We start from the raw sequence: 27,320 nt of genomic DNA on the forward strand, positions 1-27,320 counted from the left end.
TTAGATTTGTTCACTCCAGCAGTATATAATGAGTTTGGAAACTGTAGAGAAATGTTAACGAATGCATTACAATTTAATTAGACCCATTTGATTTTAGACGACTAAAATGTACTGGAGATTTAGTCGACTAAATACGACTAAAACGAAAAGCAGAAGACTAAAATGGGACTAAAGCTAAAATTACCATTTTAGTCCTAAGACTAATGCAGGCCATACATGGGTCGAATTTCAAACAAATTTTCTTTTCAAAATCAGAAAATTCGTTTTTTTTGTGATCCGATGACGCCACCATTGATTTTCGAAATTCGGCTGACCAAGCCTTCAATTTCACCTCATGTTGGTACAGAAAAGAATTTTCTTGGCCGGGAATCTTCTTTTCTCTCCGTACATTTTCTTTTCTTATTACATTTCTCGCATGATTCTCCCATCATTGATTAGAAAATCGTTCGTTTTTCCAAAAATTTCCAACATGTCCGATTCCTCAAATTTTATTTCCGCACGAAAATCGGCTGTTGCTGCAGCCCCACTAATGGTGCGAAATTCATACGAAAATTCTTAGATACAATTTTCGAAATTTGAACCGTGTATGGCCGGCATTAAGCTAAATCGAAATTTGCTGCCAAAATTAACACTGTTCTGCAGGCAGCCTGTATTGGGTGGAGCCTGCTAGGCCCCTCCCACAGCTCTTCTCTCTCCTTGTTTTGGGGACTGGTCTTGTCTCCGCCCCTTCCTGTAGTTTTATGCACATTCTGTATGTAGCACAGTGATGATGTCACGGCTACTATTACAAGTTAATACCCAACTTTGCAAAGGAAAATGGTGCACACTAAATGGATTTCTATCCTTTTGTGGCTATTGAGGAATATATTTGAATTGGCTTTTTGTGACTGAAGTTCAACTTTAATTCTCTGTGTGCATTCATAAATACAAAGGCTTATTCAGTCTAAGGACCATCAATTCTGCGACTGGCAGAAGCCTGTCCTCGACAGGATCACTAAACGCTGCCACAAAATACTCACTTGCTTCCACATGTCCCTCCCTCATCAGGTTGATGAGGTAAGTTTTGGTCCCTCACTGTCTGTTAACACTGCACAATGTACTTTGCCAGTGAAGGAGTGACATTGCGCTCAGCCAGCCTATGAGGGAGCAACCCATGGAAGTATTCACTTCCCCATTTAAAGGCCGAGTTCACCTTTTGGGAAAATATAAATGCACACATTTTTGCAGGAAACAACTTTGCTTTTTCCCCGCCAGAAGCCTGCAATGCATCTGTGATCAGTGGACCAGGGGTTGCAATGTCCGGATGCTTCAGGCAAGCCCTACACAAATGTTTCTCAACTCCCATCCTCAAGTACCACCAACAACAGGTCATGTTTTCAGGCTTTCCATTATTTTGCACAGGCGATTTGATCATTTTACTACAGCCGTTTCATCTGAGGGAAATCCTGAAAACATGACCTGTTGGGGGTACTTGAGGACTGGAGTTGAGAAACCTTGCCCCTACACTACAGCTTTCAGCCCCCTCACAGTTCATTGAGTACTACAGGCCATTAGCCAGTGTGTCTGTTAGTACTTGTAGTTCTCTCATTTGTAGATCACTGTGAATGAATGATGGGGCTGTGACAGCGGGTGCGGGAGGTGGATGTCCCCGCCTGCTGTTGCAGGAAGGGAGGGGATCATAGGTGCGGAAAACGGATCTCCGCCGCCTGCTGTTGAAGGGGGGGGATCAGGGGTGCGGGAATCGGATCCCCCCCCCCAGCCTGCTGTTCCAGGGGGGGGGCAGATCAGGGGTGCTGGAAGCGGATCTCCCGCCTGCTGTTCTGGGGGGGGGCAGATCAAGGGTGCTGGAAGCGGATCCCCCGCCTGCTGTTGAAGGGAGGGTATCTGGTGCGGGAAGGGGATCCCCCACATGCTGTTGAAGGGAGGGTATCAGGGGTGCGGGAAGCAGAAGCGGATCTCCCGCATGCTGTTGAAGGGAGGCTATTGGGGGTGCGGGAAGCAGAAGCGGATTCCCCGCCTGTTGTTGAAGGGAGGTTATCGGGTGCAGGAAGCAGATCCCCCACTTTCTGTTGAAGGCAGGGGGATCAGGGGTGTGGGAAGCGGATCCCTCCGCCTGCTGTTGCAGGAGGGGAGGGGAGGGGGATCAGGGGTGCAGGTCTAAGGCCCGAAAATATGGCTGTAACATGATCAGAAAGGTGAATTTATGCTTTAACTTCACTTAGCAATCTAGTGGTTCCACACAACTGCTGTAAAGAGGAAAGTGGAAGGACAACTATGGAGATAGAGGTGGTTAGGGGTTTCGGCAGATAAACCTGGTGTTGTTTCCCTGTCTTCAGTTTGGTTTTAAAGAGTTGGGTTCACCTTTGCCAGTAATGTCTGGGAGAATCTTTAACAATGGATGATGCCATCTCTGGGAGTTTTCAGCCAGGCTTTGAAAGGTACACAAATGGCCCTACACCCATAGCAAGGGTATTATTCAACTGCACAGTTTTCATCGAATCGCCTCTTACCTGCATAGGCAGTTTTGGGTACAGCTGGACTAACCCTTTAAGCCAAGAATCAGGAGCCCCTTACTCTTTGCTTTATTAATCTATCCATTTTCTTGTTTTCAGGGGCCAGAACTCGAGCCTCCATCGCCGTATCTTTGTTTGACCACTCGGACCCTTATAAAAGGACCCAGGCACCCATCACTTGTAACTCTGTGCCTTCTGCCTGTGGACCCTCTTCTGCTTCATTGTTGGGACCTCTGAACCTGCACATGTATGTGAACCAGACCCTTCTGCCTGGAGTTCTTTCTGCCAACAGGCCCTTTGAGACCAGCAGCTGCCTGGAGGAAGATGAGCTGGAGAACGAGACAAGCTGCAGTCAGCCTTCCATGAGTATGTGTGGCCGCTACGGCTTCAATGCTGTACCTTTTTGTAACAAACCGGTTTAGGGGAATAGGTAATAAGATTGTGTTCATTTCCAGCTACAGAGAGTTCGGAGTCTTCGCAGTGCATGTCTGGAGGCGGCTCCAGCGGATCGGATAGCGGCTGTGTCTCTGGAATTCCCCAGGACAATCTTTCAGAAGATGCTACCTCCCCCTGCGACCCCTCAGCACAGTACACCTTTCCTGCGCGGAGGAACAGTTCTGGCATCGTCTCCCCGGTCGTGGAAAAATCCAGGTTTCTCAACCGGCAGTACATTTCTGCAGTAAGTACCAGTACTTTCTTGTATTGTTGTAGCACATACAGTACATATTGCAATAATTTGTTACTCCTGATTTCATTTAAAGGGAATGTATAGGTGTTTTTTTTTTTTTTTTTTAAATAAACTTTAATTGGGTTCGGTCAGATGCAACCATCAGCATGCATGCTGATTACCCATTTAGTACATGTGGGGGATGAAGCTTTTTCCATGCTGTGCGGTGCACATTTCCCTCGTGTCCTGGAGCCCTCGTTCACATTGAATGCGGCTTTGAAATTGCATGACTTCATCTGAACTTGCACAATTTCACAGCCTTTTTTTTTATTCCGGGGGGGGGGGCGCGACTTGAAAGGCATCTGTGTGGGTTCATGCACAGCTGTCTATTGAAGTTGCCAAAAGTAGTGCAGGAACTACTTTTGGAAATTGGTGCGGCGCTGTAAAGTCAGCGTTGCACCGATTTGGGACGCTCCCATTGCCGCCATTAGGCTGTCATCTGACCTGTCGAGGGGGGGGGAGAGAGAGAGAGAATGAATGTCAGAGCTGGTTCACACAGGGGCAGCACGACTTGCAGCACGACTGCCTCAGGCGACCTGCACACGACTTCATCGGTGGCTTGCAAAATGACTTCTGTATAGAAGTCAATGCAAGTCGCCCCAAAAGTAGTACAGGAACCTTTTTCTAAGTCGGAGCGACTTCGGTCGCTCCTATTAGAATGGTTCCATAGTACAGGACAGGACGCGACTTGTCAGGCGGCCGAGTCGCCCCTGTGTGAACCGCCTCTTACTCTCCATCAGGATCAGCTGCCGTGCATTGCATTTGTGTTTTAAGTGGGGACAGCTGGCAGGAACTTGTCACCAGCCAAACACCCCTCCCCCAGTTGTCAGAGATATTTAGCTTCATTATCACATGCAGGTGTGCACTGGGCATGGCTTTGTGTTGTATCTGTAAGAAGCATTAGATGTAAAATTTTGACTATACTTCTCCCAGCAGGCTCCATATTGCTGGCGCAGGCAAGTGAAAGTGTATAAAAGGTAGAATGAAAACGTCTCCAAGCTTCCAAACAGGAGATTGGAGTACAGTAGAGGGTATAATAAAGGTTACTCAACACAATTTTATAAAAAAATTAAAAATAAACGGCTTTATTAATGCATTAAAATCCTAGAACCAAATCCATATGCATTTTGCATAGATAAAGTACTTCATCAGGGTCCATGTGTTTCCTTTTTACAGAAGGATATGGAAAACAAAACATGATCTACAATAGAAAATACAATATAACATCATTATATACAATGCAAGAAATCCATTAGAAGTGTGAGAGGAGGAAAAAAAAAAAGTTGGATTTTTTTTGTTTTTCTCCTCCTTCTATGATGGATTTATTTGTTTTGTATATAATGATGTTATATTGTATTTTCTATTGTCGATTATGTATTGATTTCCATATCCTTCTGCAATAAGGACACATGGATCCTGGTGAAGCATTTTATATAGGTGAAACTTGGAGATCTTTTAATTCTAACTCTATAATTGTATATATCCAGGGATAGCGTACTTTTTATTTATACGCACAGACCCCCATGCTCATGATGTAGGTAAAGTGGTTCTAAAGGCAGAACGTTTTTTTTTCCCCTATCTGTATGAATAATGCTGTATATTGTGGATATAATGGCAGTGTTCCCCTCGTGGGTTATGTGTTGTAATCCTTTTTAATTTGGGCACCATGATGGTGTATAATATGACAGTCCTCATCCCCTGGTAAGCACCGTGTAACAGTATAAAAGGATGCATTGCTGACCGTTCCTAACACCTCGCACTGAACTCACCACTTTTCATTTTCAGGGGCTAAAAGTCTAATTGCTCACTAATAGCTGCTTCTTTCCTCAGAATCAAAGCCACATTTCCCTCAGTCCTTCCACCATTGTCTGATCTTCTTCCTAAAACCCGTATTCCAGTAAGTGTTCCTTTTCTGCTTTTAACTGACTGGTATGGTGCCCTCTTCCTGGACCACAATCTATGCGTTTGTCTGTTACCATCACTGAACCTTGTATCTATGGTGCTAATAAACTGTACAGAGATGACTAAAACCATTTTTACTACAGGAGTAGGTGGTCTTCTAGGAATATACTTAGATCATTGGAACATCCTGCCATAGTGTGTAAGAGCTTGGGGCGGAGGTTATTTGGGGTTTTAGGCCTTGTTCAGGGTGTACAGCAAACTTTGAGCTGCTCGGCTTCTAAAGCCTTAAAGTGACTGTAAGGGTTATTTTTTTTTTTTAATTAACAAACATATCATACTTACCTCCACGGTGCAGCTCGTATCACACAGTGTGGCCTCAACCTGATCTTCTGAGGTTCCCCGGCAGCTTTCGCGGCTCCTCCCCACATCAGATAACCCCCAGGAGAGACCTGGGGGCTTACCTTGCGAGCGCGCTCCAGAGTCCAGCATTTGCGTCCATAGCCACAGAATGCTGGACTCCGCCCCGCCCCCGTCCAGCATTTGCGTCCATAGCCACAGAATGCTGGACTTGGCCCCGCCCCCGTCCAGCATTTGCGTCCATAGCCACAGAATGCTGGACTCAGCCCCGTCCAGCATTTGCGTCCATAGCCACAGCATGCTGGACTCGGCCCCGCCCCCGTCCAGCATTTGCGTCCATAGCCACAGAATGCTGGACTCGGCCCCGCCCCCGTCCAGCATTTGCGTCCATAGCCACAGAATGCTGGACTCGGCCCCGTCCAGCATTTGTGTCCATAGCCACAGAATGCTGGACTTGACCCCGTCCAGCATTTGCGTCCATAGCCACAGCATGCTGGACTCGGCCCCGCCCCCGTCCAGCATTTGCGTCCATAGCCACAGAATGCTGGACTCAGCCCCGCCCCCGTCCAGCATTTGCGTCCATAGCCACAGAATGCTGGACTCTGCCCCGCCCCGCCCCCTGGCACCCACATCAGTGGATTTGATTGACAGCAGCGGGAGCCAATGGCTGCGCTGCTATCAATCTAACTAATAAAGAGCCAGGACCCCGGGCAGAGGAAGAGCGCGTCACCGCCAACAGAAATAAGGGGCTTAGGTAAGTAAAACCGGGGGGGTGGTCACTGCCAGGTGTTTTTTCCCCTTGATGCATAGGATGACGATACTAGATACTTGCTGACCAGCCGCAGCTCAGCTGGGTGAAACAACGTTATGCAATATAAGCCACAAGTACTGCCAAAGCCTACAAGCAGCCCCCCCCCCATGACCAGGTCATTTTGTGCAATACGGCACTGCGTTACTTTAACAATTGTGCGATGCTGTACCCAAATAAAATGTGTAATTTTTTCACCCCCACAAATACTTTTGGTGGTATTTGGTCACCTCTATATTTATATTTTTAACTTTCTGCTATAAAACACATTCAATAAAAAAAATAAAGTAAGAAATTGAATTTCTTCATAAATTTAGGCCAATATGTATTCTGCTACATATTATTGGGATTTATTATTTTTATTTTTTTTACCAAAAAGTGTATATTGATTGGTTTGCGCAAAAGTTACAGCGTCTACAACCTATGGGATATTTTTATGGCATTTTTATTTATTTTTACTAGTAATATCAGCGGTCAGCGATTTTAAGCAGGATTGCAGCGCACACTAAAGCCTCGTACACACGGATCGGATTTTCTGCAAAGTGTCAGACTTTTGTCCGAAGGGAGTTGGCCAGGAACTTGTCTTGCATACTAACGGCACACAATTGTCGGCCAACAAACATGAACGTAGTGAAGTACTACATGGTTTTTCATCTCTTTAGCACCGCCCTTTGGGCACCTTCTGCTAATGTGTTTGGTGAGCATTGATTTCTGAGCATGCGTGTTTGTACTTTAGACTTTTGTCCACACGCTTGGAAAATCCGAAAACACACCATTGCCTGTGGAAAATTTATAAACCTGCCATCCAACATTTGTCCACAGAAAGTTGGCCAACAATTGTCTGATGGAGCATATAAACGGTCATTACAATTCCTGTCGGAAAACCCGATCGTGTGTACGAGGCTTTAGTGACACTTTTTTTTTTTGCGGACCAGTGACCTTATTACAGTGATCAGTGCAAAAAATATGCACTGTTACTGTACTAACGACACTGGCATACATAGGCAGATCGCCACTCTGCCTGTCCTGGGAACAATCGTGGGTTGCCTGCGGCCACTGGGTCCGCTGATTGGCATCCCTTGTGTTTAGTCAGCGAGCGATCACGCCTACGCCAGCACGCTTGCACCCCCAGTGGCTATTCAATGAAATGACTTACAGGTACATGATTTCATGCAATAGAGCCGACCTTCTGCAGTAAATATGTGGTAGGCGCGTGATTAAAGTGACAGCTAGCACTCCTAATAAGATCTACCCTGATCTCCAAATACTGCAGCTGAATGGATTTAACGAAGGTGCTTTAGGCTTTCTGTTCACACCACTCTTTTAATCTTAACTCAGCCATTTAACTTCAAGAGGTGGTTGAACAACACTTTACCTTTTTATTGGATAATGAAGCAACATCCCATCTATTCAGGGGTCAGGCTAGAGGTGAAGTAGTGACACTGGAAGGAAGCTACAAAGCTGAAGAAGCAATTATGGTTTTCCCCTATCTCATTGTACAGTCCAGTTGGGCTATAGCCCTCACCCCAGTGATTGGCAGGACAGACTAACAAATCCTTTGGCCTATATACAGACTGATGTTTTAATAACTTGGAAAATAGTTCAACGATTCAGAGTAAAATACTGACCTGACCCTCTAGAAGCCATGATCTGTGAGTATGGTGATTAAATCTCTCTCACACTGACCCTCTTCCTCTATTGTAGGTATGAACAAGTTTCCAGTTATCTGAGATTTGCCGGATTTGAACTCCAGCCTCCGTCTGCGGATCCCAACGACGTTTCTATGTTCTAACCGCTTCGTTAGCGACTTGTTAATGTGTAATATTTCTCTACTCCTGTATATAGTTTAATATACCAGCAGCCACCGTGCTATGCTGCATGGTGATGAGTTTTCCTGTTAAGCTGCACAGTTTGTAAAGTTTATTGAAGACATTTTGCAAGATATGTATTTAAATAACATTTTATGTCTTTTTTTTTTTTTTTTTTTCATGTTGAACTGGAATTTTGACGAGTGTCTTATTTTGTTATAGTTTTTTTTTTTCCCCCCAAACTAGAAATAATTTATTTACTGGAGATTCTGAAATCTGAATAAACAGGTTTATTTCAGTTCTTTTAGATTTGAGTTTGTAGGTTATTTAGTAACTTTTCATGAGTTCCATCGTGCGTGTGTGTGTTTTGACCTGGTGTGAAAGTGCCCAACAAGGGGGGGGGGGGGGAGCTGATGCTTCATTTGTTCATTTCAGGTAAAAAAAAAAAAAAGCAAAATATGTCTGTGGGCCAATCTTGGACCTGTGCAGACACCCCAATCAGGTGAGTCGATCATTTGGGAATGGATTCTTGTTCTGACACAATTTGAATGGGGGGGTCTACATGGGACATAAAAATGCACACGCATGTTGATTTACTAAAACTGGAGAGTGCAAAACCTGGTGCAGCTGCGCATAGAAACCAATCAGCTTCCAGGTTTTAGCGCACGTTCACACTGAATGCGGGTTTAAAATCGTGTGAGTTCAGCTGAAGTCGTGCGATTTCAAACCAGCATTTGTCAGACTTCGGGGGCGATTTGAGAGACATCGGTGCGGGTTCATGCACAGTTTTCTATTGAAATCTCCTCCTGAAGTCGCCAAAAGTAATACAGGAACTACTTTTGGAAATCAGGCGGCTGGTGTCGCACCTATTTGAACGGTGCCGTTGCCGGCAATAGGCTCTGATTTGACATGTCAAATCGGCCTGATGTGAACGCAGGCTTATTGTTAAAAGCTTAAAGAGGAAGTAAACCCTGATGAGTTTACTTCCTCTTTCATTCCCTGCAAAGGCAAAGCATAATGGACTACTATGCATCGCATCGCATCGCATAGTAGCCCATTATGTGTCACTTACCTGACACAGGAGCCAGCGAAGTCACCGCTGTCCCCTGTAGTCCGCCGCATCCATCTTGTTGGTGGGGTCTCTCAGCTCCGCCGCTGTCATTCGGTGAAGCCGCAATGACGTCACTCCCGCGCATGAGCACGGGAGCCGACACGCGCGGCAGCTCCGTCACTGAGAATGGCGCGCTCAGTGCGCCTGCGCGCCGCTGTCTACGGCGCATGCGCCGTAGACAGCGGTGCCCGTTTTCGGGCAAATATCTCCTAAACCATATAGGTTTAGGAGATATTGCTTGGACCTACAGGTAAGCCTTAATCTAGGCTTACCTGTAGGTCAAAGTGGTTTGTAAGGGTTTACAACCACTTTAAAGGGGTTGTAAACCCTTGTGGTTTTTTTTTTCTGCCCTAATGCATTAAGGTGAAAAAACTTCTGACACTGCCCATTTTACTCACCTGAGCCCGTTCATTCCCTCGGCGGAGACACGCTCTTCCTCTCTGCCCGGGGTTCTTGGCTCTTGATTGATAGCAGCGGGAGCCAATGGTGCCGGTTTAAAAAAAAAAAAAAATACAGTATTCACAATCGCCGAAAACGGCAATCTGACTACTTTGAAGTGTAAAGGAGGGATGGGGGGTCTTTTAGACCCCCGATCCCTCCATAAAGAGTACCTGTCACCACATATTACTGTCACAAGGGATGTTTACATTCCTTGTGACAGCAATAAAAGTGATCAAATTATTATTTTTTTTAAAACAATTTATTAATTTTTAAAATAAGAAAAAAAAAAATGTAAACCATCGCCACGAGCTTGCGCAGCAAAGAAACCGCATACGGAAGTCGTGCCCGCATATGTAAACGGTGTTCAAATCACACATGTGAGGTATCGCCACGATCGTTAGAGCGAGAACAATAATTCTAACACTAAACCTCCTCTGTAACTCTAACCTGCTAACCATAAAAAAAAAAATTTGAAAGCATCGTCTATGGAGATTTTAAGGTACCGTAGTTTGTTGTCATTCCACGAGTGCGTGCAATTATAAAGCGTGACATGTTTGGTATCTATTTACTCGGCGTAACATCATCTTTCACATTATATAAAAAAAATTGGGCTAACTTTACTGTTTCGTTATTTTTTTTAAATTCATGAAAGTGTCCCTTTTCCCAAAAAGTTGCGTTTAAAACACCCCTTGCACAAATACCGCGTGACGTAAAATATTGCAACAATCGCCGTTTTATTCTCTAGATTCTCTGCTAAAAAAAATATGTATAATGTTTGGGGGTTCTAAGTAATTTTTCTAGCAAAAAATACAGATTTTAACTTGTAAACACCAAATGTTAAAAATAGGCTTAGTCACGAAAGGGTTAAAGAACGATGCCATTTATTACACACCATCATTTAACTTGGCACAAGAAAAAAAAAAGCAGTTTTGTTTTTTTAGTAATTCATAAAGTTACCTTCTCATTAAACATAACCAGACTATCTCACTCTATACTTGCAGCTAATTGTCTTTACCAATCCTAACATTTCTAAGACCTTTTTGTAACCTTTTAAAACACATGAATCTGACTTGAAACTGTTGCATCAGCTCAGGACTTTTCTTAGAGAACAGCACGAGGCAGACTTGTGACACCGCTTCTGGAGCATTACAGTAATGCACTGGCTGAGTCTCTTGGCATATGGCAGGGTAAGCTGGAAAAATAAAAATCCATCATAGGTTGAATTTACATATGAACAGTTATATATTGTGTATGGAAACATTCTAGTCCTCTGCCTAAAAACCGTTAGGGGTACATTTAGACATCTGTAAATCTCCCTTGCCTCTGAAGCCAGATCCATGTTCAGATCGCACTGCAGAGACTACCGACAGGCGGTGAGGAAGCAATGCCTCCTCCCTGCCTATTTTAACTCAATTTTTGCTGACAAATATGTTGCACCCGTGTGCACTGCATGTGGTTTGCAGGGTCTTTCATGTACTTAAAGGGTAACTCCACTTTCATGGGGGGGGGGGGGGGGGGAATAGCAAATAAAGAAAAAATATATAATACAGTGCATATAATTGCAACACTAATTATATTGTAATTGAATGTTATTATAAATTACCTTTCCTTTTTCAATCGGCAGCCGCTGTCGTTTTCTGAGAATACAATGCAATGTGGCCACCTGGAGGCGCTCTGTACACAGAATATGTACTGACCACTCTTTGGAGAGATATTTTCACTAGGAACACGTCTAAAGGGATGCAGGCCCAGCAGATTTTCTCATTAATGCTCTGCAGCTGCACACCTGACAGTTAATTATGAAACCACTCCCATTAGACCCACTGAGTACAGAGGCACAGACAAACACACAGAAGGATTTCTTCAGAATAACAAAAGGTGGGAATCTGAAACAAAGTTTGTTATAATCCTTGCACTCTACATAGATCACCCAGAGGGGAATGGTTTTTTTTTTTCTCCTCAACTAGAGTGGAGTTACGCTTTAAGTGTGTAGCAATTGGTGGGTGGCAAGCTGTATCACAGACATTGTAAACATCCACTACCTCTTGCAGCTTATGGAGGGGGCAGTTGGTGAGCGGTTAAGCTGCGTATTTTACTCGGCGGCTGTCATAAATCCCGCCTCCTATGATAGACAGAACACTATTCCAATGCCGGGCCAGGAGACGGGACTTTGTATTACAGAGGCCGCAGGGTAAACAGGAGAACTCGCTCTATGTAATCCAGCGGCGCTACAAATTTATAAAGGGCTGCATACACAAATCAATAAATGAAAGTCGCAGATATAAATTTATATTCATTCTCTATTGAATGGTTTTTGTACTCTCTATAAAGCACTGCTTAGTAGGTTGGTGCCATACAATACATATAAAGCTTTTCCGTCCTATACACTGCAATGCAACCTTCGGCCGTGTAAATCCTTTCTGAGCATGCGCCATACTTAGTCCGTCCAACTTGCCTACACACGAGCGGACTGTCCGCTGAAACCAAGTTTGAACGGACAAAATTACGGAAATTCCGTAAGACTTTGTTCGTCAGACAGTCCGCTGAAAAAAGTCCGCTGAAGCCTACACACGAGCGGATTGTCCGCTGAAACACGGTTCAGCGGACTAAGTTGGACAGACAATCCGCCCGTGTGTACGCGGCCTTAATCTCCAGCTATGCCCAGTCCCCTCAGAAATTGCATTGAATTCGCACCTGTCAAGACACAAATGTGCACTGTGAAATTGCATCCATTTGCACTGCATCAGTGCATACCAAGCCTCAGGAACATGCTACAGTTGTATTTAGGAGGTCACATGTTCCTAAGCACCTACCCCCATTCCTGTGGCAACGTGCGGAGGATCCTCTCCCTTGTAGCCACTGTCAGATGTGGTTGTAAAAGCTCAAGGTTGTTTACCTTCATGAAAAAAGAAAAAAAAAAAAAACCTGTGTGCAGCAGCCCCCCCCCCCCCCCTTCTACCTAAGCCCCATCTCGATCAAGCTATGTGCACGAGAGCAGCAGCTCTCCCGGGTCTCTTTCCTTGCTAATAGGCAGTAGCAGGTGCCATTGGCTCACATTACTGTCAATCGCAGTTAGTGAGACAATATGTGAATGGACACACAGAGCAGCGGCTTGGGAGCCGCATAGAAAGCTGCTTGCTATGGAGGCAAGCAGCAGAGACCATAAGGGCTGGCAGGGAAACCGAGAAGAGGAAGACTGAGGCTGCTCTATGCAAAACTGTTGCACAGAGCAGGCAAGTATAACAGGTTTGTTTAAAAAAAAAAAAACAACAAAAGAAAAAAACCTTTACAATCACTTGTGATACTGCTATGAAAGTCCTTTATAGGCACTTGCATATTATGTTCCCTTCTGCTGTTTACAGACCCCAGTGGCTCAAGCTGAAATGGATACCTTGTGATACTGCCATGAAACATACCTTTAAAATCAGTGTAGCTGTGCAGGACTCCTCCTGCAGAGCCGCATCATTCATCTACAGAGATTACCTCGGCAGAAACTGCACCTGCAATCAGCGGCTCCTGCAGACAAGTGCTCCAGCTTTCTGCCCGTACCTCTGTAAGGGCCAGGTCACACCACATGCAGTGCTTTTTTTTTCTGCATCAAAAACGCATGGAAAGTAGGTTATATGGTTTTCACAACGTGTCTGATCGCAAGTGCAATTTCTGCAGACTCCCTGTGAGAAAAAAATAAAAAATAAATGCACATTTTTTTCTGTGCATTTATTATTTTTTTCCTTAAAAGCGGTGTTCTGCCTGGGGGAAAAAAAATAATAAAGTCAGCAGCTACAAATACTGTACTGTAGAATATGGACACTTGCCTGTCCAGGGAACCCGCAATGTCAGAACCCCAGCTGATTATCTGATCGGCTGTTGGTTGCTGCCTCCGCCATTCGTAGTAAGGGAAATCCCTACTGCGCATGCGTGAAGCACGCTGCACTTTCTAATTGCCCCGGCGGTGGAGGAAGGAGACCGAACTCCTGAGAGACAGCGGTGCAGTCTCTCATAAGTGGGAAAGAGTACCTGTCAAAAACAGATACTCGTTCCCCTCATCCCCTCTGAAAAGTGCCAAATGTGGCATCGGAGGGGGGAGGGAGCAGATAAGCGGAAGTTCTACTTTTACAGCAGTAAAAACATCCCTGTTCCCCAAATGACCATGAGAGACTCAAATCTTTCACTTTCTAATGCCCACTTGCAATCCTTTAGCTGCCAAAGATTTGTCAGGGATCGGATCACTAGAAAAATGTTCACCTTCTTGTGCAACACTGCTCCCCCCAGCTGTCAGAAAATCTACATTGGCACTATGCTGTATATAAAAGGTGAATATTTTTTCTGCCCTCTACATCAGGGGTCTCCAAAAGTTTGAAAGCGAAGGGCCAGTTTATGGTTATTGGGGGGGGGGGGGGGGGGCGCTGGACTGTGGCCATTGGGTGTAGAAAAGGTCCCAATATCAGTGGGGGAAATAAACAATGCCTCGGCTTTAATGTCAGTTGAAGGAATTGTGCCCTATTGTTGGTGTCATTGGGAGAAATTGGACCCCATTACTGGTGTCATTGGGAAGGATTGTGCCCCTTTATTGGTGTCAGTGGGGGGGGGGGATTATGCTTCAGTGTTGGTGTCAGTGGATGAAATAGTGCCCCAAGGGCCATACAAGCAAAGGGCCACACCTGGCCCCCAGGCCACAGTTTGGAGACCACTGCCCTAAATCAATCCTGTCACTGGTGAGTTGTCAGTTAATGACAGGATCACAAGGGTGACATCAGTCTAACCTGCACTTACAAAAAAGAAAAAGACAGTTTGGATCGGATTGCTTTGCTATGTGTAACATAGACACTTACAACCATCAATTTGTAGCTATCACAATGTGCCTTTTATTCATGCATGATGCTTACCCACAACATGCTCACAAGACCTGCCACACAGAGAGTAGTGGATTTGGGGTCCCTCTGTTCTAGGGAGTCCAAGATAATCCCAGTCAGAAAGGAGTGACATTTCCTGGCATAACAGATTTCTTCGTGTGACATGTTAACACAAAGGAAAAGGAGATCTACAAAAGAAAAAAAAAAAACAACAGATTTGTGATTAAAATTATTTAGAACCCATTACATTAATTTTTGACTGTTAATCCCCAGTTGGACGAGGAATATTTTTTTTCCAAAAAGGTAGACCAGTGGATGACCAAAGGAAGTCTTCCTAAGTCTGATTACAGCACAACCATTGCAGGAATAGCAGTGTGAGAAGGGCTGTAGTATAAAACATCTTCTGTCGTACCATCAGAAGCAGCTCCAGAATTAGTAAGTTTTTTGTCATCCTGCTCAGCGGTATACACAACGCATTCTTGAAAAGATGCTGCACTTCCATCATTGGCCATTAGATGGTGATGATGAACCCAGAGAATGGCCCCCAGACCAGCAAGCTCCTTCCCCTCTATAGGTGACCTGGCACAGTATGCATGCTCTAAAATGAAAATATATAGTTAAGATTATGGAGTCATTTACAGCAATAGGAATAAAGAAAAAAAAAAGATTAAGAAAAACAAAATGCGAGCAAAAAAATGTACATTTATTACTTTTTTTTTTTTCCTACACATGAGCCTGCAATCAGTGGATAACAAGTACAATGGCAGGTTCCTGCAGAGACTTCCTACAGCTCACTGGCCATACCTCTGTACAGGCGTTCAGTGACCGAGATACGGAAAGTGTCAACTGACTACAAGTGCGCTGATCGGCGTAGTCCATCGAGGACAAAAAGTCCACGGAGGCTCAGGGAGTGAGATTTAGAGTGCTTTCAAACTCACAGTGCCCGAGCGTCAGCGGTAAAGCTGCGCTAAAAATCATTTTAGCGGTGCTATTCAGCCGCCAGCGGAGCGACTTTAACCCCTGCTAGCGGCCGAAAAAGGATTAAATCCGCCTGCAAAATGCCGCTGCAGCGGGGCTGCCCCATTGTTTTCAATGGGCAGGAGCGGTGTATTCACTGCTCCTACACCGCTGCAAAGAAGTTGCTGGCAGGACTTTTTGTGACGCCCTGCCGGCGCAGCGCCCCAGTGTGAAAGCACTCGGGCTTTCACATTGGGTTTGCAGCTGAGGCTTTTTTCAAGCGCTATTTTTAGCGATCTAGCACCTGAAAAACGCCTCCAGTGTGAAAGGGGTCTTAGCAACATGTTACCCCCTAAATATAGGGTGTAACATAACATGTTACCAAATGTGGAGATAGGTTATAGGTTTCACAGAACTACTTCCCGACCACTATAGCAGATTTACTGCTACAGGGCAGTCCTTCTGTGCAGAATCACGTTTATATACGGGTAAGGGAGGCGCATCGCTTCTGCTGGGATTAGTCACATCAGGAGCTGATCAGCGGGTGCCAACAGATGTCCGCCGGCACCCGCTGGTCGCTGAGGAGACACACTGAACAAAGCTCTGCTTGTGTAAACAAGACAGAGCTCTGTCCTGTCAGCTGGGATGTGCTGGTTTTAGTTTCCCTGCAAGGCACATCCCTTAATAAAAGCAGCACACACAGTACACAAAAAAACTGGTTAGGCACACATTTAACCCTTTCCGCACCCCTAGATGTTTAACCCCTTCCCAGCTAGTGTCATTAGTACAGTGACAGTGCATATTTTTAGCACTGATCACCGTATTGGCGTCACTGGTTCCCACAAATTGGCAAAAGTGTCCGATTGGCCGCCGCAATAACGCAGCCCCGCTATGTAAGCATCCCTTGTAATAGAAATAAGGATGACAGGTCCTCTCTTTAGAAAGATTTGGGGGTCAAAGAGACCCGAAATCTCTCCTTCAACTGTAAAAGCAAAAGATCACAAGGAAAAAAAATTGTTTACTTCCGCCCTAGGCTGGAAGTGATGTCACTGTAGGATTGTTTCTTGGGAGCGCCGGTGAAAACGGTAAGCCTGAGAAACACCAGTGGGGCAGAGGGGGGAGGGCGGGGGACATCCCTCCCGCCACTCCGGAAAGCGATCCAGTGGCTAATGAGCCGCTCGGACCACTTAGATGAGAAAGCCAGTCGTCAGCTGAGAAATATATTGCGGTCGACAAGTGGTTAACAAAGTTATCAGTAAAGTAGTGCCAGTGGTTGGCTCACCTATAATGGTCATTCTGTCTTCCTCCATCCTCTGACCTGTCCACTTGGATAAAGATGGTGACACTTTGGTGTAGCTACGTTGTTCATCTTCCTGCGTGGCATCCAACTTTATATTGTCCTTCTGCGATACAGTGAGCAGATGCATTTGATCCTTGTGTACAGGAATGGCTCTGAGCGATCCGCTCCTATGCACTGATCCCACCAGGTTTTCTTTGCACCCTCCATTCTCCACTAAGAACTCGCTGCTGGTAATCTTCCTTACCGGCCAGTGTCCAGAGATGTGGCTCTTCACTTCTCTGTCGGCTACACATTTCTGGCTCTTCGCTTCTCTGTCGGCTACACATTTCTGGCTCTTCACTTCTCTGTCGGCTACACATTTCTGGCTCTTCACTTCTCTGTCGGCTACACATTTCTGGCTCTTCACTTCTCTGTCGGCTACACATTTCTGGCTCTTCACTTCTCTGTCGGCTACACATTTCTGGCTCTTCACTTCTCTGTCGGCTACACATTTCTGGCTCTTCACTTCTCTGTCGGCTACACATTTCTGGCTCTTCACTGTGCCTCTTCCACTCAGTTTTGGAGACGTGTACAGAAGGCCTCTTCCTTGAAGATCATGATACATAGAGCCCTTAGCTCCGCCATCAGGCTGCTTTCTGACCAATGACATGAATTTGGAAATCAGGGAGGCAGTGACCTTTGCCTCTTCATTGTCCACAGCTTGTTCCAGTTTAAAGAATTTAGTGGCGGGAAAATCGCCGGAATTGTTGCTCTCTGAAGTTGTAAACGGGCTTGTTGATGAAGCCTTTCTCTTGCTGGATTCAATCCTTTTCAGGCCCTCAGCTGACGTAGAGCAGCCAGCATTCTCTGTTACTTTTTGATTTCCTTCTGATCTATCTACGAGAATTGTTTGCTGACGGACGGTGTTCCATCTCATATCCTGCAATTTAAACGCAAAGAAATTTCATACAACATACCAGCCAGTAAATTCATTTTTAACAATGGCGTATAAATATGAGGGGCGCTTTTGATGAGTCAAGGACCTTCAGTCATTTTTTTTCAACTTTCCATCTATTAAATTTTCTGCCCTTGTTGTTGTTTTAACTTTGGACAGTAAAACATTTTTTTCCTGCCAGTAAATACCTTATACAGCCCACTTTCTGTTTCTTGTCTGGTCATGACATCATGCACAGCTCTCTCTCTCATTCTTGTAAGAGTTTGCCAGGAAGGGAGGTGGTGTGTGTCATAAAAGGGCCAATGAGAGCTGAAGAGCTGGAGGTGTGCCTCTGTGTAAATCCAGGAAGTGAACAGGCAGCAGCTTCAGCTGCCCACAGTTAAAATGGATGCAGCCAGACTCAATAGAGGGAGATTTCTGCAGAATATTTGGCAAGTACAGTATATATAAAATAATATGAAAAGTGGTTGGAGGGAAGCTTCAGAATGGCAAAGATGTTTTTATTACAAATTATGTGAGCAGACTGCAGTTCCTCTTTAAAAATGGTAAACTGATAAATCATATACAATAAAGTGCATTACTAAACAGTTGGCAGTTCATACATCTGTGATATAGAAATGGTAAAGTGTGAAGTGGTTTAAGTGGATGTAACCCCAGTCCTATACCCGGTGAAGTGAACAGCCTCAGATGATACACAGGGATAAAACAAATCTCCCTACATAAGTTTTATTTGTATAGCTGCTGTCTTCAGCTTTATACACTGTTTAGAAAGTATACTTCATGGTCAGTTTTTTTCTTCCAGTTTCAGCTGTGGGAGGGGAGTCTTGGCATACACCGTGTGACAGCTGATTGGAAAAAAGACACCCACAAGGAAGATATGTGCAGAGCTGTGCTGTGAATAGACAAGCTCTCTGCTGATCTATTTATAGCACCCCCTCGGACACAAATTTTCAGCTGCTTTTATCTTGTCAGAAGTTATCACGCTGATAACAGAAGAGCGGAGCAGGAGAAAGACACAGGACTTAAGGCTTTGGAGAGAGATAAGTAAACACTACGGATAGATGTGCCCAGTTCAAATTTCATGAATCGGGTTTACACGCACTTTAAACCAAAAATATAATCAAAGCTAATTTGCGACACAATAGCAATGGGCAAAGAATAAAAAAGTCCTTTTAAAGTGATTGTAAAGGCTCATTTAAAAAAAAAGAAAAATAACAAACATGTTATGCTTACATCCTCTATGCAGTTGGATTTGCACAGAGCAGCCCGGTTCCTCCTCTTCTCGGGTCCCTCTTCTGTGCTCCTGGCCCCTCCTTCCTGTTCAGTGCCAGTAGCTTGCTACAGGGGGCGCCCAAGCCGAGTCAGAGCTCCGTGTATCCATTCAGACATGGAGCCCCCTCTCTCCCCTGATTGGCTGACTGAATTTGATTGACAGTCGCGGGAGCCAATGGCGCCGCTGATCCGTCTCAGCCAATCAGGAGGAATGTCTTGGATGGCTGAGGGGATTGTGGACATCGCTGGAGAGAGCAGGGGCTCAGGGTGGTAATTAGGGGGGGGGGGGGTGCTGCTACACACAGAAGGCTTTTTATCTTTATGCAAAATGCATTAAGATGTAAAACCTTCTGCCTTTACAACTCCTTTAAAACGCTTTATAACTTCATCTACACCCTGAGTCTTCAATATGTTAAATTGTGGGAAAACATCAGCAACTTGTATGTATTAAAATCACCCAGAAGTGCTCAGTTGGATGTCCACTCACCAGAGGACCAATGACGCCTTTAGCTAAAAAGAGGGTCAAATAAAATGAGATGTACCAACACATGTTAACAATGAAGCTGGGGAAATTAGAAAGCTGTCCTTGCACTGCAGAGCGGTTCTGAACTTCCTCTTCTCAGGTCCCCCACGGGGCCTCCTGGCTTCTTCTCCCGGCAAGTGCCCCCATAGAAAGCTGCATTCTATGGGGGCTCTGGTGCAGGCTTGCTCTTGACCCCTGCCGTTGCTTAATCAATTTATCTTTTATAGATGTTTTTGAACTTCTTCCCCTGATAAGTGTTTACACATGAAACGCGTCGGACACCTTAGGATACAGTTACATGCCTGCACCTGTATCTATCCTAGTTCATTGTGTACATCAATCATGTTTACACTATTTCATATTACTTACCTGTTTGCAATATGCTGCCTTATGATGATTGTACCAATATGAATTGACATAATTTATTTATTAACATTTTTATACTGTGTGTTACCAAGTTGATATGTATTCATATGATTGACTTTTTCTTTCCTGTATATGTAGATGTATATGTTATCTACACTTGCCATATATTTTTTGTTTTATTTTATGAATTTTACATCTTTACATGTCATTAAATAAGTTTTCTTCTAATCTCCTCCACAATGTTCTTAGTCTCATTCAAAGTCCCAAACTCCCTTTTTCTTCATTACATGAACCCGCGATATAGGCACATAGCATATGTACTTCATTCAAAGTCCCAAAATTCCCCCCCTCTTTTTTTGACCCTCGCTGTCTGCATCTATAGACACAGAGAGTGGGACTTGGCCCCGCCCCATCTTTCATCAATGGCTTTGATTGACCACAGTGGGAGCCAATGGCTCCTACTTCCTTAGGACAGCGGGAAGGGGAGAGAAGATCTGTAGACTGTGACACAGTGCGGGATCGGAATAAAAGGTAAATAAAAGGTTTAGGCCTTGCAGTGAAGATGAGCCGCACTGCAAGGATAGTTTATTCATATCCCCGGAGCTCATCTTTAACCACTTGCCGACCAGCGCACGCGGATGTACGTCGACAGAATGACACGGGCAGGCAAATGGGCGTACATTTACGTCCCTTTAAATTTGCCGCCCTGCCATCGGGGGCGCGCCGCCGGCGGCGCGCTCCCGCGCTGGTCGGGACCTCCGTGAGTCCGGTCGCGGGACCCGCAGACTCGATCGCCGCGGGCATCCCCGCGATCGTCTCACGGAGCGGCGAAATGAAGAAATGCCGTTGTAAACAGCATTTCTTCATTCTGCCTAGCAACTAGTGACGTTGATCTCTGCTCCATGTGATTGGAGCAGAGATCAGTGTTCACTAAATGAAAGCCCAACCCCCCCACAGTTAGTAGCACACCCCTAGGAACACTTAACCCCTACACTGCCACCCACTGGTTAACCCCTTCACTGCCAGTGTCATTTACACAGGAATCACTGCATTTATATAGCACTGATTACTGTATAAATGACAATGGTCCCAAAAATGTGTCAAAAATGTCTGATGGGTCCCCCACAATGTCGCAGTCACAATAAAAATCGCTGATCGCCACCATTACTAGTAAAAAAATAAATAATAAAAAATTATTAATAAAAATGCTATAAAACTATCCCTATTTTGTAAACGCTATAACTTTTGCACAAACCAATCAATAATCGCTTATTGTGATTTTTTTTACCAAAAATATGTAGAAGAATACGTATCGGCCTAAACTGAGGGAAAATAAATGTTTTTTTATATATTTTTGGGGGATATTTATTATAACAAAAAGTAAAAAATAATGCGTTTTTTTCAAAATTGTCGCTCTATTTTTGTTTATAGCGCAAAAAATAAAAACCGCAGAGGTGATCAAATACCACCAAAAGAAAGCTCTATTTGTGGGAAAAAAAGGACGTCAATTTTGTTTGGGAGCCACGTCACACGACCGCGCAATTATCAGTTAAAGCGACGCAGTGCCGAATCGCAAAAAGTGGTCTGGTCTTTGACCAGCAAATTGGTCCGGTCTGAAAGTGGTTAAATAACTTTCAAAACAGAAGATCAGGTACATTAGAATGGCCCAAACAGCAATGGATTAGTATTTTGGTACCTGCGTTTTTGTTTTTGTTCAGTTTACTTTCACATTACCGGCACATTGTATACTGCCAGAAATTACTTCTCTCTCATGGTTAAAGGGGTTGTAAAGCTTTGTTTTTTATTTTCTAAATAGGTTCCTTTAAGCTAGTGCATTGTTGGTTCACTTACCTTTTCCTTCGATTTCCCTTCTAAATGTTTTTTTCTTTGTCTGAATTTCTCACTTCCTGTTTCTCCTCAGTAAACTTCACACCATCATCTGAGCGGTGTTTAGTCAGCCAGAACAGCTTACTGAGGAGGAACAGGAAGTGAGAAATTCAGACAAAGAAAAAAAACATTTAGAAGGGAAATCGAAGGAAAAAGAAAGTGAACCAACAACGCACTAGCTCAAAGGAACCTATTTAGATAATAATAAACGAACCGTTACAACCCCTTTAACAAGAAGATAATGGGCTTCATATGGTAAAATGCCTGAAATAAGGAATGTGCTGCTGCATGACAAACACATTTAGTGCCTCAGTTTTCAAATATGTTTTTTTTTACTGTGGAGATCTGAAACTGATTAGTTACAAGCCTGTAACAAATTACTAATTTACTATCCTGTAAAGGAAGACTAGTAATGTGTAGCAGTGGGTGGCAACTCCAATCTTCACTTCTTGCAGAGCTATAGGTGCCGCGAATATCGGACCCTAGACCAATGGAGTGTGGGCAAAAGACACCGTAGGGACCGATCTAGCAGTGGGGAGGAGAAGAAGATTGGGAAGGTAGATCTTCTTTTATTATTCTCTTAGACCTACAAATAATTAACCCTTGCTGTACGGGAACAGCCCAAATACAAGGGATCTTTTTTTTTTTTTTTTTATCTGCTCGGAGTTGGGCTTTAAGGTACTTTTTTAGGGCACCCTGATGATTTAGGCAATAAAGCACTCTGTATAGGAAAATACATTTAAATAAAAAACACATTTACCACTTTCCAACCATGATTTTTATGGAACTTTTTGTTTAACCACTTCAAGACCAGGCCTATTTCTGACATTTGTTGTTTAAAAGTTAAAGCAGAGCTCCACCCTAAAGTGGAGCTTCCGCTCATTGGAACCCTCCCTCCCCCTCCGGCGCCACAATTGGCACCTTTCAGGGGGGTGCAGGTACCTCTACAATACAGGTATCTGCACCCACTTCCAGCATAGATATCTGCAGAAGCTATGCCCCTTTCCGCAGAATCTACGCCCCTTTCTGAAGGTCCCCCGCTGCCTGCTGGGAAACACACGGATCCCGGAGACAGCGGGGACCATCCTTCTTGCGCAGCGCGACTCGCGCATGCGCAGTAGGGAACCAGGAAATTAAGCCGCAAGGCTCCACTTCCTGATTCCTATACCCAAGATGGCGGCGGCAGCACCCGAGAGACGATCGAGAGATCGGCTTCGGGTGCCGACATCGCGGGCGCGCTGGGCGGGTAAGTGTCATTATTTTAAAAGTCAGCAGCTGCAGTATTTGTAGCTGCTGTTTTTTTTAAAAAAAAAACGGCAGACTCCCGCTTTAACCACTTCATCCTCCCCGGAAGGATTTACCCCCTTAACGACCAGGCCATTTTTTGCGATATGCCACTGGGTTAATTTAACTGATAATTGCGTGGTCGTGTGACGTTGTACCCAAATAAAATTGATGTCCTTTTTTCCCCACAAATAGAGCTTTCTTTTGGAGGCATTTGATCACCTCTGCGGTTTTTATTTTTTGCGATATAAACAAAAAAAGAAAATATATATATATATATTTTTTTTTTTTTTACTTTTTGCTATAATACATATCCAATACGAAAAGTAAAAAACACTAATTTTTCATCAGTTTAGACCCATATGTATTCATCTACATTTGTGTTATTTGATCACCTCTGCGTTTTTTCTTTTTTGCTCTATAAACAAAAAAAAGACAATTTTGAAAAAAAAATAACAATATTTCTACTTTTTGCTATAATAAATATTCCCCCCCCCCCCCAAAAAAAAAAAAAAATCTTCATCAGATAGGCCAATATGTATGCTTCTACATATTTTTGGTGACCCTAAAGCCGCGTACACACGGGCGGACTGTATGGCCAACTTAGTCCGTCAGACAATCCGACGGACAGTCCGTCCTACTTTCGAATGAACGGACTTGACCACACACGGATGCACAAACAGTCCGACGAAAGTTTGCGCGATGACGTGTACAGCACGTACGACGGGACTAGAAATAGGAAGTCCAATACACAGCAATGCAACCTTTCGCCGTGTAAATCCTTTCTGAGCATGCGCCATACTTAGTCCGTCGAACTAGCCTACTCACGAGCGGATTGTCCGCTGAAACCAAAGTATGACGGACAGTATTACGGAAATTCCGAAATACTTAGTCCGCCAGACTGCACGCTAAAAAAGTCCGCTGAAGCCCACACATGAGCGGACTGTCCGCTGAAATGTGTTTCGATGGACTAAGTTGGCCATACAGTTCGCCCGTGTGTACGCGGCTTAAGTGACACTTTTTATTGACCAGGGACACCAATACAGTGATCAGTGCTAAAAAAAAAAATGCACCGATCTCTAGAATTATTGCTCGCACTCTAACGTTATCAGCGATATCTCACATGTGTGGTGTGAACATTGTTTACATATGCATGCGCAACTTACGTATGCATTCGCTTTTGCGTGCGAACACAGAGGGATGGAGGTGCTTTAATTTTTTTTCTTTTCATTATTATTTTACTTTTTATTTTTACACTGTCCATTAAATGTTTTTTTTTTTTTTAGCACTTTTATTCCTATTACAAGGAATGTAAACATCCCTTGTAATAGAAATAAAGGATGACAGGTCCTCTTTATGCAGAGATCTGGGTTAAAAAAAGACCCAAAATCTTTTCTTTACCTTTAAAAGCAAAAGATCAAATAAAATATTTAAATCGTTTTTGTTTTTTTCCTCCAGCCTGGACTGGAAGTTACGTCATGGCGCTACTCTGGTCCGCCAAAGCCATAGAGTCGATCAAAGAGTGTTAACTCTTTGATCGCCTATGGGGGGCAGCTGGCGCATTGTCAGATCGTTTCACAGGCAAACCAAGCCTGATAAACAGCCGCGGGAGGGGGGAGGGGGAATGCCCACTCCCACCGCTTCGGAAACCGCTCCAGCGGCTCTTGCGCCGTTCAGACCGGCTCCATGAGAAAAAAAAAAAGAGTTATGGCTGATATCTTCAGCCATATTCCCGGAAAACTACGTGCAGATCGGAACATAAATATACATATTGTGGTCGGTAAGTGGTTAAAATAATGTCTGGCATCATTTTTGAATGTCAGTATATTTTTCCATATTTATGAAGTAGAATAGTCCAAACAAATATTTTATCCGATACAGAAAGACTCACCTGAGCTTTTGAGTCCAGTGAACATTCTGTAGATTCTTGCTCTCTTTCCCATAATCTGCAGAATAAATATAGTTTAAATGACAGTATGTGGCTTTTTATATTATTCTATAATCCACCAGTCAGTGCTCCCAAAATCCAGCTATTTTACTAACAGATTACAGGACACGTCTAAAAGAGATATTAGATCTCTACAGAAATATCATCTCTAAACTTTTGGTATAATATTGGCATATATAATTAGTGTTTATATTCACTGCTTGTCGTCCAGTCGTCTTCGTTATACGGTGTCAGGTTGGTTCCCTTGCGCAAATCACCGTAGCTGTACAGCGGCCGCTTTAAGGGGTAAAGGGGCACGGGCGACCCTGGAGCCAATGCGCGTGGCTGGCAGCGGCGATCGCTCCTCAGAGAGCCAGAACGGGGATCTGTCAATGTAAACAGACAGATCCCCGTTCTGATAGGGGAGTAGAGAGCGGTCTGCTGTTCCTAGTGATCAGGAACAGTGATCTCTCTCTACTCCCAGTCAGTACACTGCTCCCCCCCCCCAGTTAGAATCAGCCCCGAGGGGAACACTTAACCCCTTGATCCCCCCCCCCCTAGTGTTAACCCCTTCCCTGCCAGTGACATTTACACGGTAATCAGTGGCTATTTTTTTTGTGTTGCCCTCCAAAAAGTGTAGCTGCTGACTTTTAATAAACAGACACTCATCTGTCCCTTGATCCAGTGATGCGGCAGTGATGCGGCTGCCTGAAACCTCCCTTCTCTCCCTCGCCTCTCCACTGCACCAGCATTGCAAGTGTGGGTACCCTGCTGTTACAGCTTGCGGCTTCACAGGCAGACAGCTTGCGGCTGCACAGCACCTCCCTATTGGTCAGGCAATCTTCTGGGACTTGTGATGTGTCCCAGAAGGTTGCAAGGAGGGGGGGGGAGGGGACAACTTCCTGAGCGGAAGTGGGAGCGGGTACCTGTCAAAACTAGATACCTGTCCCCCACAAAAAAATGACATGTCGAATGTAGCATATTTGAGGGGAAGAAGTGCTGGAAGTAGTGCTTAAAGAGGAACTTCCCCTTTTGGGTGGAGCTCCTCTTTAAGTGGTACCGGAGCCCTGGATAACAGTAAGAACCTGACAGGGGTTTTAACGCTTCCCCACTCTTTCCAAAGCTATGGAAAAAAAAACTGTTTTGGCTGGACATAAACTTTAACTGTAATTAGTAACTTCTTGGAAAAAGCAGATAAATGTGACCTCAGTACCTGTACTCCAGGCATTGACTCAGGGCTTGCTTGAGAGCGGAGACATTAAACTCATGCACTTCCTGACACAGAAGTCTCCATTCCCTGAAAGACAGCAAAATTAAGCTCTATCCTAGATATCTAAATTCACATACAGTACGTGAACCTGAATCATATCATATCATGGAAAACTAGGAACCACACTGGACATTGATAACAATCACAGGCAAACTCAGAGGTAGATTTACATAACACACATATGGGTTACAAGACACTGCACTCAGAGTGGCTCTCTCTCTCAAGTAATAATTGGCTGCATTTACCAGACCGTACTTAAGCGTATACCCATGCGTAGGCCATGTTTGCTGGTCTTTTGTCAGATTAGGCGACCCGTCAGATTTTGTAACGGAAGTGACGTTCCGTCACCGCCATCTTGCTACATCCCACACTCGTCTACAGTAAGGATACAGTGAGAAGGCGGCAAGCGAACATCTCGATACATCCAGTACTTTGAAATCCATCTGACTTATTTTTAAATACTGTATTTCACTATATAAACTCAGTTTACTGGTAAAACTAAGTGTGAAATGCAAAAAATGTGGGTGTAGCAAGACGTTCGCTTGCCGCCTTCTCACTCTATCTTTACTGTGGATCAATGCGGGGTGTAGCAAGATGGTGGCGATGGAATGTCACTTCCATTACAAAATCTGATGGGTCGTCTAATCCGACGAAACACCGGCATAGGGATGCACAGGTTTTCCACTGATACACTCCATACTCCTCCACTGAGATGCCAAATACTTCTCTTTACTAAGATTATAGGTACAAGCCTGCCATCTAGTGGCTATTTTGACCAATTACATTGGGCAGTGCCTGGGCATCCTAGTTTAGCTTGTGCATCAAGTGACAATGGGGGTTCAGATTGCCCACTAGCAAGAGCCAGGCCAAGACAAAAAGAGGCGACCACCTTCAGCAGGGAGGGGTGCACAAAAAAGGGCAAGACCTACACAACTTATGCCGCTGATGTAGTTCACTGCTCAGCTCATACTCAGTAGCAGACTCCCTGCTACTCATTGCAAGCAATGCTCCACATTATGAACATTAGATACTACTGAGCTGTCCATGACGGCTGTTGCATTGGGAACAGCGGCTGTGTCC

The 27,320-nt window shown here is 44.4% G+C and overlaps 2 protein-coding genes across 2 annotated transcripts in view; one reads left to right on the plus strand and one right to left on the minus strand.

Moving 5' to 3' along the window:
- The window catches only part of LOC143927638 (puratrophin-1-like), a gene marked incomplete in the record, with an annotated part of 147,361 nt that extends 138,939 nt beyond the window's left edge, over positions 1 to 8,422 (plus strand). Inside the window, 3 exon segments of the mRNA XM_077451827.1 lie at positions 2,613 to 2,879; positions 2,969 to 3,192; positions 8,012 to 8,422. Of these exon segments, the coding sequence (XP_077307953.1) occupies positions 2,613 to 2,879; positions 2,969 to 3,192; positions 8,012 to 8,017 (497 nt within the window).
- A 2,109-nt stretch (positions 8,423 to 10,531) lies between these two features.
- KCTD19 (potassium channel tetramerization domain containing 19) overlaps positions 10,532 to 27,320 on the minus strand; it is a 47,298-nt gene continuing 30,509 nt past the window's right edge. The window contains exons 10-15 of the mRNA XM_077463333.1: positions 26,184 to 26,267; positions 24,935 to 24,989; positions 16,760 to 17,696; positions 14,933 to 15,118; positions 14,554 to 14,708; positions 10,532 to 11,018 (exon numbers count right to left, since the gene is read on the minus strand). Of these exons, the coding sequence (XP_077319459.1) occupies positions 10,752 to 11,018; positions 14,554 to 14,708; positions 14,933 to 15,118; positions 16,760 to 17,696; positions 24,935 to 24,989; positions 26,184 to 26,267 (1,684 nt within the window). The 3' untranslated portion in view covers positions 10,532 to 10,751. The remainder of the gene's footprint in view (positions 11,019 to 14,553; positions 14,709 to 14,932; positions 15,119 to 16,759; positions 17,697 to 24,934; positions 24,990 to 26,183; positions 26,268 to 27,320) is intronic.

The sequence above is a fragment of the Lithobates pipiens genome, unplaced genomic scaffold (assembly GCF_037356315.1).
Source record: "Lithobates pipiens isolate NorthernLeopardFrog02 unplaced genomic scaffold, aLitPip1_a1.2 Scaffold_10, whole genome shotgun sequence".
NCBI lineage: Eukaryota > Metazoa > Chordata > Amphibia > Anura > Ranidae > Lithobates > Lithobates pipiens.